At 41.6% G+C, this 16,011-nt stretch overlaps 1 protein-coding gene across 2 annotated transcripts; it reads right to left on the reverse strand.

Annotated features, from left to right (window-relative positions):
• Positions 1-1,042: 1,042 nt before the first annotated feature.
• Aqp4 (aquaporin 4) lies at positions 1,043-15,390 on the reverse strand. 2 transcript variants are annotated; one of them, XM_021150487.1, is made up of 5 exons: positions 14,293-14,634; positions 11,174-11,588; positions 9,650-9,814; positions 9,140-9,220; positions 1,043-5,388 (listed from the first exon to the last, which is right to left on the reverse strand). In XM_021150487.1, the coding sequence occupies exons 2-5, from the start codon at positions 11,552-11,554 to the stop codon at positions 5,110-5,112; spliced, it is 906 nt and encodes a 301-aa protein (XP_021006146.1). In that variant the 5' UTR covers positions 11,555-11,588; positions 14,293-14,634; the 3' UTR covers positions 1,043-5,109. The 2 variants fall into 2 exon arrangements, with proteins under 2 accessions (XP_021006146.1, XP_021006144.1); XM_021150485.1 differs by lacking the exon at positions 14,293-14,634 and adding an exon at positions 15,232-15,390 and having other exon boundaries at positions 4,492-5,388.
• Positions 15,391-16,011: the final 621 nt, after the last annotated feature.

Consider the following 16,011-nt stretch of genomic DNA (forward strand, 5'->3'; position numbering starts at 1 on the left):
TAAGAATTAGTTCAGGTGATATTGCCTTGGACATTGCCCAGATTGAATAATCAACAACAACAAAAAAATAAGTTGACATTTCTACTGCAAGCTTTCTATGCTTGTTAAAATATTTTGCTTGCTGAAGTATTCAACTGAACAAAATTCCATCTAACATCTGGCCATTGTATAAACTCATCAATGAAAACATGTCTTGTTGCCGCCACATTGTGTATAAATTTTAGAAATCCAATTAGTGTTACATTCTTTGTGTGCACTTTTCTTTCTCTTTTCTGTTTCAATTAATTTTGAGCTCCTACCAGGAATTATAAGAATTCAAGTATTTAGCACATATATCTCAGCAGCACAAAGCAGTCAGGTTGAAGAATAGGGCTTTATAGCATTTCCTCATGAGTCTAAGATACTCTTTGTCCTTGTAATGCATAGTTACACAGTGTAGTGTCAAGCCTCTTAGAGCACATTGGTGAGATCACTGGGAAAGAGAAGTGCACAGGATAAAGAAAACATATTCACAGCCACTAAGGAGCTGAGAGGGGGTGTCAGGCACCATGTTTCACCTTAATATGACAAGTCCTGTGAGATATATATATATATATATATATATATATATATATATATATATAGGCTATAGCCACTGCAACTTGAGGAGAGCTTTAAACCAAGAACCCAGGGGGTGCAAATAAGTGCTCAATGAGCTAAGTACTCAGCACCCATCCAACTGGGTGGACAGGATTTGCTGAACACTCTGAGGGTAGACCATTTACTTAGCACTGCCAGTCAGTTGTTGGAGTCCTTGAATTTAGTCTCACTGGGATGGTAGCTGATATCCTATAGTCTACTTTGTAGATGTGGACATCATGTGTGACATGTGTGCAAACCTAGTTTCCACTGTCTGTTTCAGGCTCTACCCCAGTATAGACTCTGTAGGCCTTCAAAAGGTATGGATGACTTTATGGGATCCACCACCATTTGGTGTAGATTGTACTCAAATAGCAAAACCTCCCATTCATTCTAATGGAAGTGCAAAAACTACAGCTGAATTCTTAAACACCATCAAATATATGGTTTATTTTAAAAACATTTGAAGACTTAATTGTATGATACTAATAGTATGATATATAACACAAGAAACAGAACCCAGCCACACTGCTAATACTTTTAATAGATTTTTCCAAATATTAGCCATTACAGTTCAAATCCATTTAACATTAACTCTAAAGTTGGAATAATATTAAGTTAATAAATGTGAATATAACCAGGCATTCATTTTATTTTTTTAGTTCCTCATAAGTTGCAAGTTAATTGTGATTTGGGAGATAAAATGATAAATAGTTTTTTTTATATATTTCCACAAATTCCGTGTTTATTTGATCAAGCCTGAAAACAATCTAAGAATACATTGCAATGGAATATATATGTTGGGCATTTTTTAAGCTCTTGAATTTTGACTTAAAACAGTAACAATATAACTGCTCTTAAATGTAGTGTTCACTATATGTGTTGTTTAATATTTGTTTGGTGTGTGTTTTCAGGGAAGTTATGTGCCAAAAGTGAGTATCCGCAGTTTTTGATTTTTGAAGTTAAGTGTCTAACATTTCTCTCTGAGAATTTTGGATTTCAAATATTTGTGTTAGTTAAGGTGTGCTGAAAAGCATTGACACCTGGACATGAACTCAGAAAAGTTGAGGTAAATAAAGTTTGTTTTGTTATAGTCCACTTTCAAGTAGAAGCCATGCTTGCATAGTTCCAAATTCACATATCCTGTAGTTTAGTGATTAGAGCGTCTCATGGCTTTTGTAAGATTGTTTGGCTCTCTGGCTTCAATTGTCACAGAGGCAGTGTCTCTGTCAGATTTCTGATCTATGAGGAAGGTGTCAACATCACATAAACAAAGATCAGGCAAGGACCAATGCCACCATTTTAATTAGTCCCTCCATTTTGAGATTTCAAGGTTCTCAGTGGGGTTAGAGCATTGCCTGGATTCTCCTAGGAGAAATGTTGTAGATTTTGAAATTGACCTCTAATATATGAGCTCATTTCTATCATGCCCATTTCCCAGAGATTACTAACTCCTTATGAAATCTTCAGCAGGGAGCAGCTCTGGCCAGCAGTGTCTGAGCTGTGGTGGGACACCCCTCTGAAGATTGAACGGGAGAGGACTCATGATAGTGTCAAATCACAGAAACAAGTTGTAAAATTACCAGTGACTTAGGCTACAGGAAACAATTTCTTGTAGTATAAAAGGGTAGAACATTTGGAAGAAAATGGAAACACACATTTAAAAGTCAGAGTCTCAAAATGCTCAAAATTAAAACAAAACAAAACAAAACAAAACAAGATTCCCTTCTGTTCTCTTTTGACAGACGATGTACATTTCCAGTGTATGGACCACCTTGAAATGTGTGGTGTGTCTGTGTTCTCCTCCTGAGGGAACAGACAGTTGGCGTTGTTTCATGGCTCATATAAATCTTTTATGTCTTCCTGATTTTTCCTCTCTGATCTCTGTGCGGTGTATCTGTCAGTAGCTGTCTCTTGGGAACGGCACTATGCACTTCATTAATAAGAAGGGATTAAAGGGAAAATCCCTGATCTACTAATACATTGTATAATTTGGTGTCATCCACAAGGCAATAGACCCCTGCTGCATCGATGTCATTAGAAAGGGACAATTTCATTACTTTTTTTACTGGCAGAGCCGTGAGTGAAATGCAAGACATATTGCAAAGACGAAGAGTGTGAAGTAGTCACTCTCTGCCTTCAAACAGTAGAATGTAAAAATATGCTCTTTGTTTCCAAGTCCATATTGCTTTCCTTTGATGACACTAAAAATTATGTTTTCACTAAATATTGGGCAAAATAAAAAATTAGGAGAGATTATTGGTATTTTTACATCCCAAATGAGAGTCATATATATATATATATATATATATATATATATATATATATATATACACATATATATGTATATGTATATATATTCAAACAACATGCTTGTTTTGATTACCTACTGTGTGCCTGGCACTCTGCCATCTGCTAGCAAACAAATCACTAAGCTATGAATCCCTGGTTTTCAGTTTGTACCATACTGAATGCTGTCACTGGAAATGCCTGTTAAAGTGAGCACACACGAAGCAAGCTGTCTGGTATAATAAAAATAATCATAGGCCAGGGTTTTGAAAGAGTAATCAGAAATGTGCTTAACTATTCCTTGTTAAGTAAATTTATTTTTGACCTGACATATTTGTTGATGCTTGATATCACCTTCTGAACTGAAATGCTCTGATCTTAAGTCTGTGTGGTATATTGTGAAAACATTTGAATGAATTGGCAGAAACCACCCCTGGGAGGTCTACGCCCTGGTTCTGCGTGATCTGCTCAGAGAGGAAGCTTATGTCTCTGGTGTAGTATATTCAAAGCCCTGAAATGTGGCCCATGCTCCCAGCATCTGCCTCAGAACACGACCATGGCACCGAGAGGCATATGCTGCCCTCGTGCCTGTCTGGGAACTCACACATCAGTTTCCTAGCACCGAAGAGAATCAGGTTAATAGTGGTCCATTATCTCGCTGCCACAGACACAAAACTGCCATTAACAATAAGAAGTCACACACAGTTGGAATTGTGCTTGGGAGAAGAAAGCCCTCGATTACCAGCTATTTACAAGCTAGTCCTTGAAGAAAAGGCTCTTCTCTCTTCCACTACTAACTTTTGTTTACTGAAATTGACATTTGCAGCACATTGTCTAAGATAAATGCTAGGCTAGACTGTTATGATCATAGAAACTGGGGTTTCCATAGAGCATTCGATGGGCGGAAGGCAAAGCAGTATGGGAGAAATAAATGGTTTTAACAAATAAACCAAGCAGGAGGTAAATACCTTAAAAGCATGATGGTAAGCTATGTGCAGATGGGGTAACTAGGAGCTTTGCACAGAGGCTGTGTGCTCACCCCTTTATTCGGCAACCATGTTGCACCTTGTCTGCATATATTTTAATTCACACAAATGTGTATTATTACACTCACAATGCCGTTTCTCGATGCATGTCGTGGGAATCAAGACAGCATCAGCAGCTAAGATGGGGCAGGACTGGTTTATACCACGTAGAGTAAGCAGGATGTAGACACCAACTAAAAGTCAGGACTCGACTAGTCAAGTTGTGCTCTAAAATGTCTCAGCTAGTATTTAGGGATCAAAATGGCAAACAAATTCCCCAGTTTTGCAAATAAGCTTTAAAAAGTCAGTGAAATAGTTAAAAGCTTAGGTGGTTAATGGTTTGTGGTACATTTAAGAGTGTGCACTGAAAACAGACCAATCATTTGATAACAGAGGTTTCTCTCTCCGTGTGATGGATGCAAGGCAGTAGCAGACCTTGCTCCACCTCCCACCAGACTCCCAAGTCTGGCTGTCCTGAACCTCAGTGGGTGTCCCATGGATAGGTTTCATTTGATGAAACTAACACATGGACAGAAATTACTATTTTTCCCATTTTTTGACTTTTAGCCCTATGGGTTCTTGGATTCTGAGGGGGAGAGGATTATAGTGAATTAGAGTTAGGGTCTGACAGTCAGACATATAAATACAAATGATGTATTAGCAATGGCCCTTGCTAATTTTTCCCCTCCGAGGTAGTTTATAAATAAGGAATAGCTCGTGGAAGAAGTTACGGCATGTCTTCTCCTGAATGCACATGATTCTGTGACTTACTGCATCTTGTCATTTTTAAATCAATCCAATGAAGTCAATCGTGAAGACAATGGACAATGCCAGCTTCCTCACAGAGGTGTCCATATGCTCTGCGCGGCAAAACTTGACCAGATCTTGGTTCATCATTTCAGTTATTATTAATGAAAGGGAAACCAATACACTAGCTGCATAGTTGTTTTGGGGATACATTAAAAGATTTCTGTTTTAAAATTTTATATCCATTGTAGACTTTTTTTCTCCCCCCCATTGATAATAGTAAAATACGTGTTATTTAAACTGTGTAACAAGATGTGAAACAAGAAACCCGCAAGTGTCTAATTTATAACAAATCTGTTTCCTTAATGGGTGGCAGGAAATCTGAGGCCAGGTCTAGGGAGTCTCTTCTGCCTTCAGTGCTGTCCTCTAGTCATACGGAAGACAATACCTCTCCAGAAGAATCTTTCCCCTTCTTCTCTTCTCCACGGTCAATGTCAATCACATGCACCACCCCGGGCTTCAGGATCAAGTCTTCCGTCTCCACTTGGCTCCGGTTGTCCTCCACCTCCATGTAGCTCCCTTTTGTCTGCTGAGCGGCTTTGCTGAAGGCTTCCTTAAGGCGACGTTTGAGCTCCACATCAGGACAGAAGACATACTCATACAGGGCACCTGCCAGCACAGCGCCCATGATTGGTCCAACCCAATATATCTGAGAAGATGAATGAGGAGAGGAGATAAAAGAGAAAAGTCGTCTCAGTGGACAACCTATGCATATAGAATTAACTCAGTTAAATTAAAGCAGCAACTGTCTCTCTCTCTCTCTCTCTCTCTCTCTCTCACACACACACACACACACACACACACACACACACTTGGATTTTGAAGTAAATGAGAAAATATGCCAAGATTCACCAAAGATTCACACATTAAAGAACATTTGGCCATAAAATAAGAAAGAATAAAATTCCTTTATTTTTCTTTTATTATTATATTTTTTAATGTTCTAATTTAATCCCAGCACTCAGGAGGCAGAGGCAGGCGGATTTCTGAGTTCGAGGCCAACCTGGTCTACAAAGTGATTTCCAGGACAGCCAGGGCTACACAGAGAAACCCTGTCTCGAAAAAAAAAAGTTATAATTAAAAAAGAAATTTGAGAAAGGGTCTAGCTACCCACCCATTACATAGCCTAGACTAGTCTTCAACTCATATTTTTCCCACTCAGAATTGTAAGTTGATATTAGTAGGTACTGTCACATCTGACTTATTAATTTTATGGTAAGTCAGTGTAAAATAGCTATTCTCTGGTGGTTCCATAAGTTAAATAGACACTAGGAATTTTTTTTTTTCCGAGACAGGGTTTCTCTGTGTAGCCCTGGCTGTCCCGGAAATCACTTTGTAGACCAGGTTGGCCTCGAACTCAGAAATCTGCCTGCCTCTGCCTCCTGAGTGCTGGGATTAAAGGCGTGTGCCACCATGCCCAGCGAGAGAGCCAATCTTAATCCCCATTTTTTCTGCCTGTTTTTTCTGACCACTCCCTGTATCACATGGATGTTTGTATCTATTTCAAATAAACACCAAGTTGGAATTAGATATGAAAATGATTCTACTATAGGAAGGGACAACCTGTATCCCAGGTTGCTTTGAACTCACCTTGTAGCTGATAGCCCTGAGATGCTTGTCCCCCAGTCCCTTCCTGCACAGTGCTGGGATTGCAGATATGTGCTACCATGCCCAGAGTGCCTGGTGTTACAGAGAGAACTCAGGGCTTCTGGCATGCCAGGCAAGTACTTTACCAACTAAATTATACTACTGTGATCATACATAACTTCTATGCTCTACCTTCTTTATCTGAAAATTAGAAGCTATAGTATATCTCACAGGCTGTGAAGACTAAATGAAATAGCACCTTGAAGGACTTGGTGGTTTGTGGCTCCTGGAAACCAGACCAGTTCATGTATCCTGGATAATTTAAAGCTGTATGTGACTAACTTGGCTGTTAGTTCCCTTATATCATGTGCTTTTCCTCTTTAAAATGTGGTGATGTCGTTGCATGGGAAATGCTATGTGTTATTTCTCTCTCTCTTCTCTCTCCCTCTATATACTGCTTTAGTGAGAACTTGGACTGACTTTAGGGATGGATAAGGATTAGTGACTGATTCTTCAGGGCTTCAGTAAATGATATGATTCCACCTCATCGGGGACGCACTCAGAACGAAGTAATAATATTGATGTAGATATTATTAAATATACATTTGTATGCCTTGGACAGTTGACACTTTGAGAGGTTCCAAGCTACTTTAGGTAGCATTCTCGGTGAGTGATTGAGCTGAAATTTCAGCTTTGCTTCCTTTTAGTAAAGTACTGCTTGCTTTCTCATTTGAAAAAAACAAAACAAAACACCCAAACAAAAAACAAAAACTGTCTGTGTCTTCCTTAAAACCCCATCTGGGGATTACCTGCCCTTAGCATCTTCACTGTAAACCTGAAGGAAAGCAGAGTGTCCTGCTGAAGCTGAGCACATACGCTCAGCAGAGAGAACACCCAGGAGACCTGCTGGTCCTACCAACCTCCTTATCTTAAACATGAAAGAACCCAAAGGAGACTTTATCTTCTCTGTGCCCTTTCGAAGGAGAAATGAGAGCCCTCCTCTAAATGCCTTTGCTCTTTGTTCTCTTGGTCAGATCTCATTAGATTGCTGTTACTTCACGAGCTTCAAGTCCCATGAGGGAGAACAGCCATTGTGTTATCCCCACCCTTTCCACAACACTCTGGAGGAGACGGCAGCTCCATGGTCTCAAAAATGAGTCTTGATGCCAAATTGCTATTCCCAAACTGAGTTCTGTGAACTTTAAAGTATCTTTACATTTTTATAAGGAATTTTATTGCTGAAAATAGAAAAATACATACACTCCCAAAAAGTGCTTAAGAAATAAAACTTCTTAAATCTTACACTGCCTAACTTAAACCTGCCCATTTATTGTAAGATCTATAAAGTTCTCGTTACACTTTTCCATTTGGTGGCTGGAGAAATGGTTCCATGTGTAAAGTGTCTCCATGCAAGGGTGAGGATCTAAATTTGAGTCCCTGAAACGAACACAAAAGTCAGACACCATAATGCATGTGTGCAATTCCTGTGCTTCCTATAGGAGGATGGAAAATAGCAGACAGAGAAAGGGAAATCTCCAGGGGCTCATGGGCCAGCAGACGTGGTGATCAGCAAACAAGACACCCTGCTGCAAACAAGGTGGAAAGTGAGAACTTTCCCCAGGTTACCCAAGGTGGTCCTCCGACCTCCTCATGTACACACACACACACACACACACACACACACCCTACAAGGAAAGTAAATTCCATTTTGTTAATGTAGTAAGTCTTTTCAGAAATATCACTGCCAAAATGACCAGTCCAATGAATGACATTGGGAATTAAGACTTTGTATGTCTGTGTCCAAATTCTATCTTAGCAAATCAGTTCACTTTTTATGTAAGGGAATTCATGCAGTCACAGTGTAATATTTTCCTTCTTTCCTAGGTCACAGCATCCTTGAGTAGTTGTGGCTGGATCCATTGCAGCCACATGCATACGACCAAAGCACAAAGGACAGATTAGTACGTTCATAACTTTAAAAAAAAGTCAAATCACATATGCAGTATCTGATTGACAATTAAAGTTAGCTCTATTTGCAATCTGCCATGCATATTTTTTCTTGTATTTTGTAGGTTATTTAAGTTAATGTATGCTGACTTCCATAATTGCCTGTGATTCAAAGGATAGGAATTCTTTTGCTGACAGAAGCAATTGAAACAGAATCACTTGTCTCTCACTACTCTGAGCCCAGATTAACAAGAAGGTTAGTCCTGAGATTAGAGAGTGCCCTTTCTGAGGAGTTGTTTATTTTTCTAGCTACAGCTGCGGTGACAATGGCATTAAACACTGACAGCATTTTTTGGTACCATCCATAGTTCACATGCTTGCCGGTTCAGTAGTAACTGTAGTAATAATTGCATTTTGCTTATGTAAACTAAGATGGTAAATACCCCTTTTATAGGTGACGCTTTTACCCATTTCTTTTCTCCTTTTAAGAATAACTTTATTTTCTATTGTTGCTAAGAAGGCTTTCTTTCAATGATTTAAACAGTAATGCTAAGCATACATTTATGATTTAACTTTATTCTACATTGGAAACCCATAAGAATTCTGCTATTCTCTGTCGGACATAGGTCTGATGTTTTGAAAGCTCAGCTGTTAGTGAAGACCTAGAACAGAACACTGTGAGAGCTTTTGCAGCAGGCCTCTGCTGGACTTCCTCTACTCCCTGTGACAGATGCAGTTACAAGTTGAGAGTTAGATTTGAGGGAAAAACAACAGAAACTAGTGAGCTAAATTATGCTAATAAAAAGAGGCATTTGGGTAATTGTTCCCAACCTCAGAAAGGCGGGGCATATCAACTTAGTAGTTACCCAGTGATTTTCCCAGTTTCCCATGATAACTGCGGGTCCAAAAGATCGAGCTGGATTCATGCTGGCTCCAGTATAATTGATCTACAATTGGAAAAAGAACAAAACCTCAGACATTTTGGTAACAGGGCTCTTAGCAGGTATCATTTGATGTAGCTTGCTGTAGTCTCCTCAGAGGAACATTGAGATTGAACCACTTTGTAGTTGGCAAAGTGATAACTCAGTGTCAACAGCTATGGCTAGATCTGAGTAAGCTGTGTGTTTTATGGCAAAACCTGCATGGATACATGGCTATATCCAGATACTTGGGAGACTATTTTTCAGCATGTATCTACTTGTCAAAAAGTTAACACTAAAGTAAACAACAGTCCTGAAATAATCCAAATGTAGTAGTTGGCACTGGCCAGGCTACTGGAACCAAAGAAAGTGCGAGCTGTAAACCAGCATCTTCAGACCAGCTTCAGGGTGAGGATAATGAGATCAATCAATTATTGAAGTAGACTTAAAACTTACTGCAAACAAATGTCCAATTGCAACGGAAAATCCAATTGCTAAAGCTATTGAACCAGTAACATCAGTTCGTTTGGAATCACAGCTGGCAAAAATAGTGAACACCAACTGGAAAGTGATTATTAACTCCACCAGGAGCCCATGGCCAGCGGTGAGGTTTCCATGAACCTACAGAGAGAGAGAAAGAAAGATACCCCATCAGAATTGAAGCAGGAGTCTAGGGCTATAGAAATGCATCAGTATAAAGGGTGTATTTTACCTGCAGAAAAAGCCATGGTTAGCTTGAGTCTTCTACCAACCTCACATTGAGATTTCCATACTTTCTACCTCCTAAAATGAAGGAATCAATTTACACTAATTTTGGGCCATTACAGATAATTACTTTTACAGTGACTGAGTTTTCAACGAATGTTGTTTTTAGCAACACAAGCAAAATGTGTTAGTGTGGCACTTAACTTGTAAAAGATGTTTCAAGGTAATTATTAGACCCATCAATTAGGTTTAGGTTAATTCATAGGTATCTCAACTAAAACATCAGCCAAGTGCTTAAAGCCAGCCCCGGTGTTGAGCTAAGGAGTAATACTGCCAATTGACAAGGAGTGAAGAGCAAATGAATATGGATTTACTTTTTTGTTGGTGTTTCTGTGTAACCCTGGCTGTCCTGGAACTTGAAGAGCAGGGTGACTTCAAACTGCTTCTGTTTCCTGGGTGCTAGGATTAAGGCATGACCCTTTATGGAGATCATTTAAAATCCCCTACAGATGAAGAGCAACAAATCCTTGCCCCTGCTATTAAACATGTAATTGTAAGGCCTTAAGATAAAAATACAGCCATGCTGATTTATACCTGTAATCCCAGTACATAGGAGGCCGAGACAGGAGGATTGCTACCAGTTCAAGGCTACCGTGAGCTAGATAATGAGTGTGAGATCCTGTCTCAAAAAAAAAAAAAAAAACAAACTTAATGTTGTTTAAGTCAAGTTACTGAGGTGGGAGAGAAAGTAAAGCAAAACAGATCATTTTGAGCAGTTTTGATCAGATTCAAGTTACTCAAGAGTACATCATAATGTTCTCTTCACAAAGAGAATGTTCTCTTGATACATTTTCGCTATCTAGACAGGGTTTCACTCTGTACTCCTGGCTGGCCTTGACTCCTGATTCTCCTGCCTAAACTTCTCAAGTGCTGGGATTATAGGCAGTCCTCATGCCTGGCTCTTATGTGAAGATGAGTTACTGTGTAGTACAGACAGGTTTTGAACTCGATATATATTCAAGGATGACCTTGAACCTCCGGTTCTCCGGCCTTCACTTCTCAAGTTCAGGTAGTATAAATATGTGCCACTAGACTTCATATATGTAGTGGTGGGAATATAACCCAGGACCCCATGCATGTCTACCAACTGATCTATATCACTAGCTCCATAATCTAGCTGTATTATGAATGCCTCTCAGGCCATCGTCCACCTTTCAGCAGAGTTTGCAAGCACATGAAGTTCTAGGACAGAAATAAGAAATGAAAAGTTCTCACCGTGGTGACTCCCAATCCTCCAACCACGCTGGGAGGTGTGACCAGGTAGAGGATGCCGGCTCCAATGATGGCCCCCAGGCACTGTGCAATGATGTAGAAGACGGACTTAGCGATGCTGATCTTTCGTGTGCACACCATGGCCACTGTCACAGCAGGATTGATGTGGCCACCACTGATATGGCCAAAGCACTGCACCATGGTAGCAATGCTGAGTCCAAAGCAAAGGGAGATGAGGACCATGTCCACAGGTAAGGGGTTTTCTGAGCCACCCCAGTTTATGGTGGATCCCACACCGAGCAAAACAAAGATAAGCATGGCCAGAAATTCTGCTGTGACTGCCTTCCAGAAAGCCTGAGTCCAGACTCCTTTGAAAGCCACCATGATGCTCTCTCTACTGCAGGAATGCCCACACTTACTGGAAAGAAGAACATAGTGAAGATCAGAAGTCACCAACCTAGCTTTCTAGCTGGAAGGCACATTGAAGTTTGGGGGAGGGGGTCAGGCCTGCAGTCTTGCAGTCTGGCAATGGTTTGCTGAACACTCTTTGCAATCCAAGAAAGACTGCTTCTAAAGTCTCCTTAATTAGTAGACGAGAGGTTGTTATTCCAATTGCCTGTGATTTCTTATTCACTGGACAGGCAATCCAAACCATCCCTAGAAAGGAAACTGTCTAGGCTAAGTTCCTTAAGAGATTAAGACTAATATGTATTTAGCTGGGGGTTAGTTCCCTTGGGCAAGCTTTAAAATGTTCACTTTTCATGTGTAGTTTTGGACAGAAACCAGTTTAAGGGGAAGGAGTGCTGAAGGGGTGGCTCAGCGGTTAACTGTAGTGGCTGTTCTTCCAGAGGATCTGAGTTTGGTTCCCAGCACATACATGGTGCTTGTCTACCCGCCGTGTCTCTGGGTCCAGAGGATCCAAAGCTCTTTTCTGCCATCTATGGGTACTGTGCCCAGGCATACAGCCGCACATGCTGGCAAACTCTCATCATGCTCATAAAGTAAGATAAAATAGGTCAATTTAAAAAGTGTCTGACTGATTCCAGCACCTGTTATACATTTCTGCACTGTCTGCTCCCCACTGCAGGAAGAAACTTCTCTGACGGAGGTTGCAGGTAGCCCAGGGATTGGGGTGGGGAGATATGGAGAGAGTTGGACAGGGGGACAATTCCAGTGGATATGATCGTATTTCATTATGTAAGCACACACATATATTAATTTCCAAAGAATAAAGAAAAACATATCTTAAGAAGGCAGATCATTTTTAGTTTTGTATTTTGTAGCTTCAAAATGGCATTTTGAAAAAGGCTCTGTAGAAGCCTGTACCCATTCTACATAGCAAGGACATATGGATTTGGAGATTTGTTAGGAAGCTGGGACGGTGGAACTGTCTTTTGGGAAGGTAAATTGGTGGAGGGTAGAATTGCCTCTTCTTGGTGTGGACCTTAGGGCCAGGCAGGGACTCAGCTGGGACAGGGACACTTCCACTGTTGCTCTAGCAGAGGCAAGCTGCAAGCAGGAGTAGCTTGGAAGCCAGAGGGAAATCTGTGCCCAGCCTCTGGGCAGATCTGGGCTTGTAGCACTGGGACGTGACAATCTCAATCCCCAGGGGGGATCCTGAGAGGCTCTGGAAGGGCGGGGCCGCGGGCACTCCACGCTGGTGCCAGGCTTTCAGGCAGTGGCCAGGTAATCACGGAGAAGTAGGTGTCAGAAGGGGTAGGCACCAGAGAGAAGAGACTAGGGTGAGAGTTGCTTTTCAAAGTGTTTGGGAGTCAGGATAACGCCTCCACAGGCCCCATTGTCCCTCAAGCAGTAACGGGATTAATCTCCACATCCCCTCCCAAATCCTGGAGTCTGGAGTGTGTAAACCAGCTGCAAGCAGTCTTCCTATCTCAGGGTACAGAGCTAGGAAGATTAAGAGAAAGAGGGGGTGTGGCAGGAACCACTGCGGAGACTCTGTGGGGATGAGTTTAGAGTTTCTCATGGGGGGACTGCTCTCCCATGGGCTTGGCCCTGGAGCACTGTGCGCCCCCTTTTGAGGAGCTGTGGAAGTGGGGAAGGGAGCAGGGGAAGAAGGAGAGACTTGGAATGTGGTCAGGAAATAAGGGATTCCAAGGCAGCTTTTGCGAAGGAAGTCACTTTGCTGTTGGGATCTTCCTTCTTACTGTATTTAAGATCTTTGGAGCAGAAGAGGGTAAGATTTGAAGACACTAATGCAATTGCTTACGCAGACCAGAAATTGTTAAATTCCCCTATAGAAGGGCAGTGATCCCCACTTATCCCCTTACCTAAGACATTAGTTTTGTAAGGAGACAGAAAGGCAGCATTAAGCATAGAAGACTATGTAGGGGCTGGCCTAGAAAACCAGAGGCTCAAGGAGGGTAACCTCCCCAATATACTGTGAGGTTCTTATCTTTTGAACATCAATCACTGGTCTAGGGAGCCCAGCTTCAGTGTGGGCAGCGAGGAAATCCTGTATGACTGGGCTGGGGAAGGTTTTCTTCACCTTTAAGAATTCTGGCCTGGAGTGGTGGCACACACCTTTAATCCCAGGACTTGGGAGGCGGAGGCAGGCAGATTTCTGAATTTGAGGCCAGGTTGGTCTACAGAGTGAGTTCCAGGACAGCCAGGGCTACACAGAGAAACCCTGTTTTAAAAATCCAAAAAAAAAAAAAAAAAAAAAAAAAAAAAAAAAAAAAAAAAAAAAAAAAAAAAAAGAATTCTGCTTTGCTGTTAGTTTGACGAAGGGGCTTTCCTTCTGACTTGAAAAGGGAAGTTACTCTGTATGCATACTCACCCACCCAAGGGGCCGCCACCTATACACAAAATATGCCCTGCCTGAGAGGTTCTCTGCGCTAATCACTTAATTATGAGAGACCTCAGCTGGGACAGTGTTGATGTATTCCTTAGAAGAACATAATATACATTTAAAAAAACAAAACAAATCACCCCCCCCAAAAAAACAACGAATAACCATAATAAAAAAAACAACAACAACAACAAAAACCAAACAGCAGTTGGAATGGGACACAGAGGGCACTCTGGGGAGGAGTTAGAAAAGTCTCTGAGAGGGACTCTGAGAACATTGAAAAAGGACGGAGAAGAGTCACTTGGGAACTCACCAGCAGTCCAGGGTTGTAGCCAGGTGGCAGAGGGGCAAAGTGCTATTACAGGTGCTGCCTTCTGAGGCCCATAGAGAGGAAAGAGAAGGGGACCAAGCAGGAAGTGCAGGGAGCAGGGTGGGTAGGAAATAGTCCCTGCTCAGTAGCAATGCACCCAGGGGAGGCGGTCCTGGAAAAGGCCAGCCTCCCTCCAGCACCCTTTGTCACCTGCTCATTCACACACCTGTCCCCCTCTCCAGAGACCTAATCAGGAAACTCAGTTGCTCTTTGGACCTCATTTTTTTCATCAGAGAAATTAAAAAGAAAAAAACAAAGTATCCAAACCTGTGAACCATAAATAGAAACTTTAAAATGACTTTAGCTCCCCAGCTTTTCTTAAAAAAAAAAGCCACAAAAATCAGATCTCCCAAGCAGCCTCAGCTAGCCGTGGATCCCCCAAAACTTCTAGCACGTATGTTCCTCGCTGCCTCTGTGACGGTCTCCCTGGCATTTCTCCAAGCCCCATGATCACCATCAATGTGCCCTGATGTGTTCACATTCATAGGAAATATACGGACACACTTTGTTTTGCTGTTTTTCTCCCCTAGAACAAAGCAGGATTTGCTGACCTGACCGACCGGGCTCCAGTAATCTGGGCACATTGCTTCCCAGTGAATGCACTGCTCCCTCCACTCCTGGACAGATAAGTGACCGGGTGAGCAATTTTTCTAATGAAAAATATTACAGAGTAATTTCCCATGCTATAAAGCATCCCCTCTCTTGTCCCTTCCTCTGCTTCTCCTCTGCATAAGCTTAGTCTCCAGGCTTAAAAGAAGCCGGCACCTGCGCTGTTGCTACCTTCTAGATTCTGCCTGCAAAAACGCGGATATCCGCAGTGAAAGAGTTTTTCATCTTTTGAAAGTGCTGAACATTGTTTCCTGAAGGCAAAGAAGGACTTACCCCCACCGCCTTGCCGCAGCTCTGTCACTCATGCCTTCCCTGGCCGGAGTGCAGCTCAGTGCCTGCCCCCGGGCTCCAGTACACTGGGAGTCAGATTACGGGCACTTGTCTGATTGGGTTTTTGGAGAGTAGGGGTGGAAAGATTCTGCATCATGTGGCAATCAGTAAGTTATATTTGAACTAGAAATTGTCCCTGTACCTGATCATGACAGACACAGGGCATTTCAGAAATGCAAAGCACTTGAGAATGTATTTCTTTAGCTGCTCATCTTTGCAAGGGAAGACTTCCCTAAGTGTTTATTTTGATTATTCCAATCACCAAGTATTGAGGAGAAATTGCCTCATTGGCTCCTTATTGAAACTGACCAACCATTAGAAAATGGTTGACTTTCAATATTTGAAATATGTGAGCTTAGAAATTAATTATAATATAGAGCTGTAACTCCACTTACATTATCTACTCTTTGAGTTCAACAATAGTAATGACGATGATGACTATAATTTTTTACTATGAAGCAGCAATTTTTAAAAACACAAAGGTTAGACAGAGACAGGAAAAATGTACTGTTTGGAAAGCTGGGGCCAGGACTGTATATATACTTTGCTGTTCTCTGTTAAGAATGAGTGTAGGACAGTCCTCATAAGTTACTCAGGACTGTAAGATTGTCACCACAGGGAGTTGAGCAGAGTGTAGGACTCCTCCAAATGCACGACTCCATGCCCAGGAAATTGTCCCCATCCAGGGAGCTGCAAGGAAGTCGGAAATAGTTGCAAGTCCCA

Source organism: Mus caroli, chromosome 18, assembly GCF_900094665.2.
Source record: "Mus caroli chromosome 18, CAROLI_EIJ_v1.1, whole genome shotgun sequence".
Lineage (NCBI taxonomy): Eukaryota > Metazoa > Chordata > Mammalia > Rodentia > Muridae > Mus > Mus caroli.

Excerpts from the sequence above, each read along its gene's own strand:
- Aqp4 (XM_021150485.1), bottom strand. The coding sequence starts at position 15,263 with ATGAGTGACAGAGCTGCGGCAAGGCGGTGGGG. Across the intron at positions 11,589-15,231 it reads GCTGCGGCAAGGCGGTGGGG|TAAGTGTGGGCATTCCTGCA; the intron begins GTAAGTCCTTCT and ends TCTTCTTTCCAG. Across the intron at positions 9,815-11,173 it reads GAGGATTGGGAGTCACCACG|GTTCATGGAAACCTCACCGC; the intron begins GTGAGAACTTTT and ends CTCTCTCTGTAG.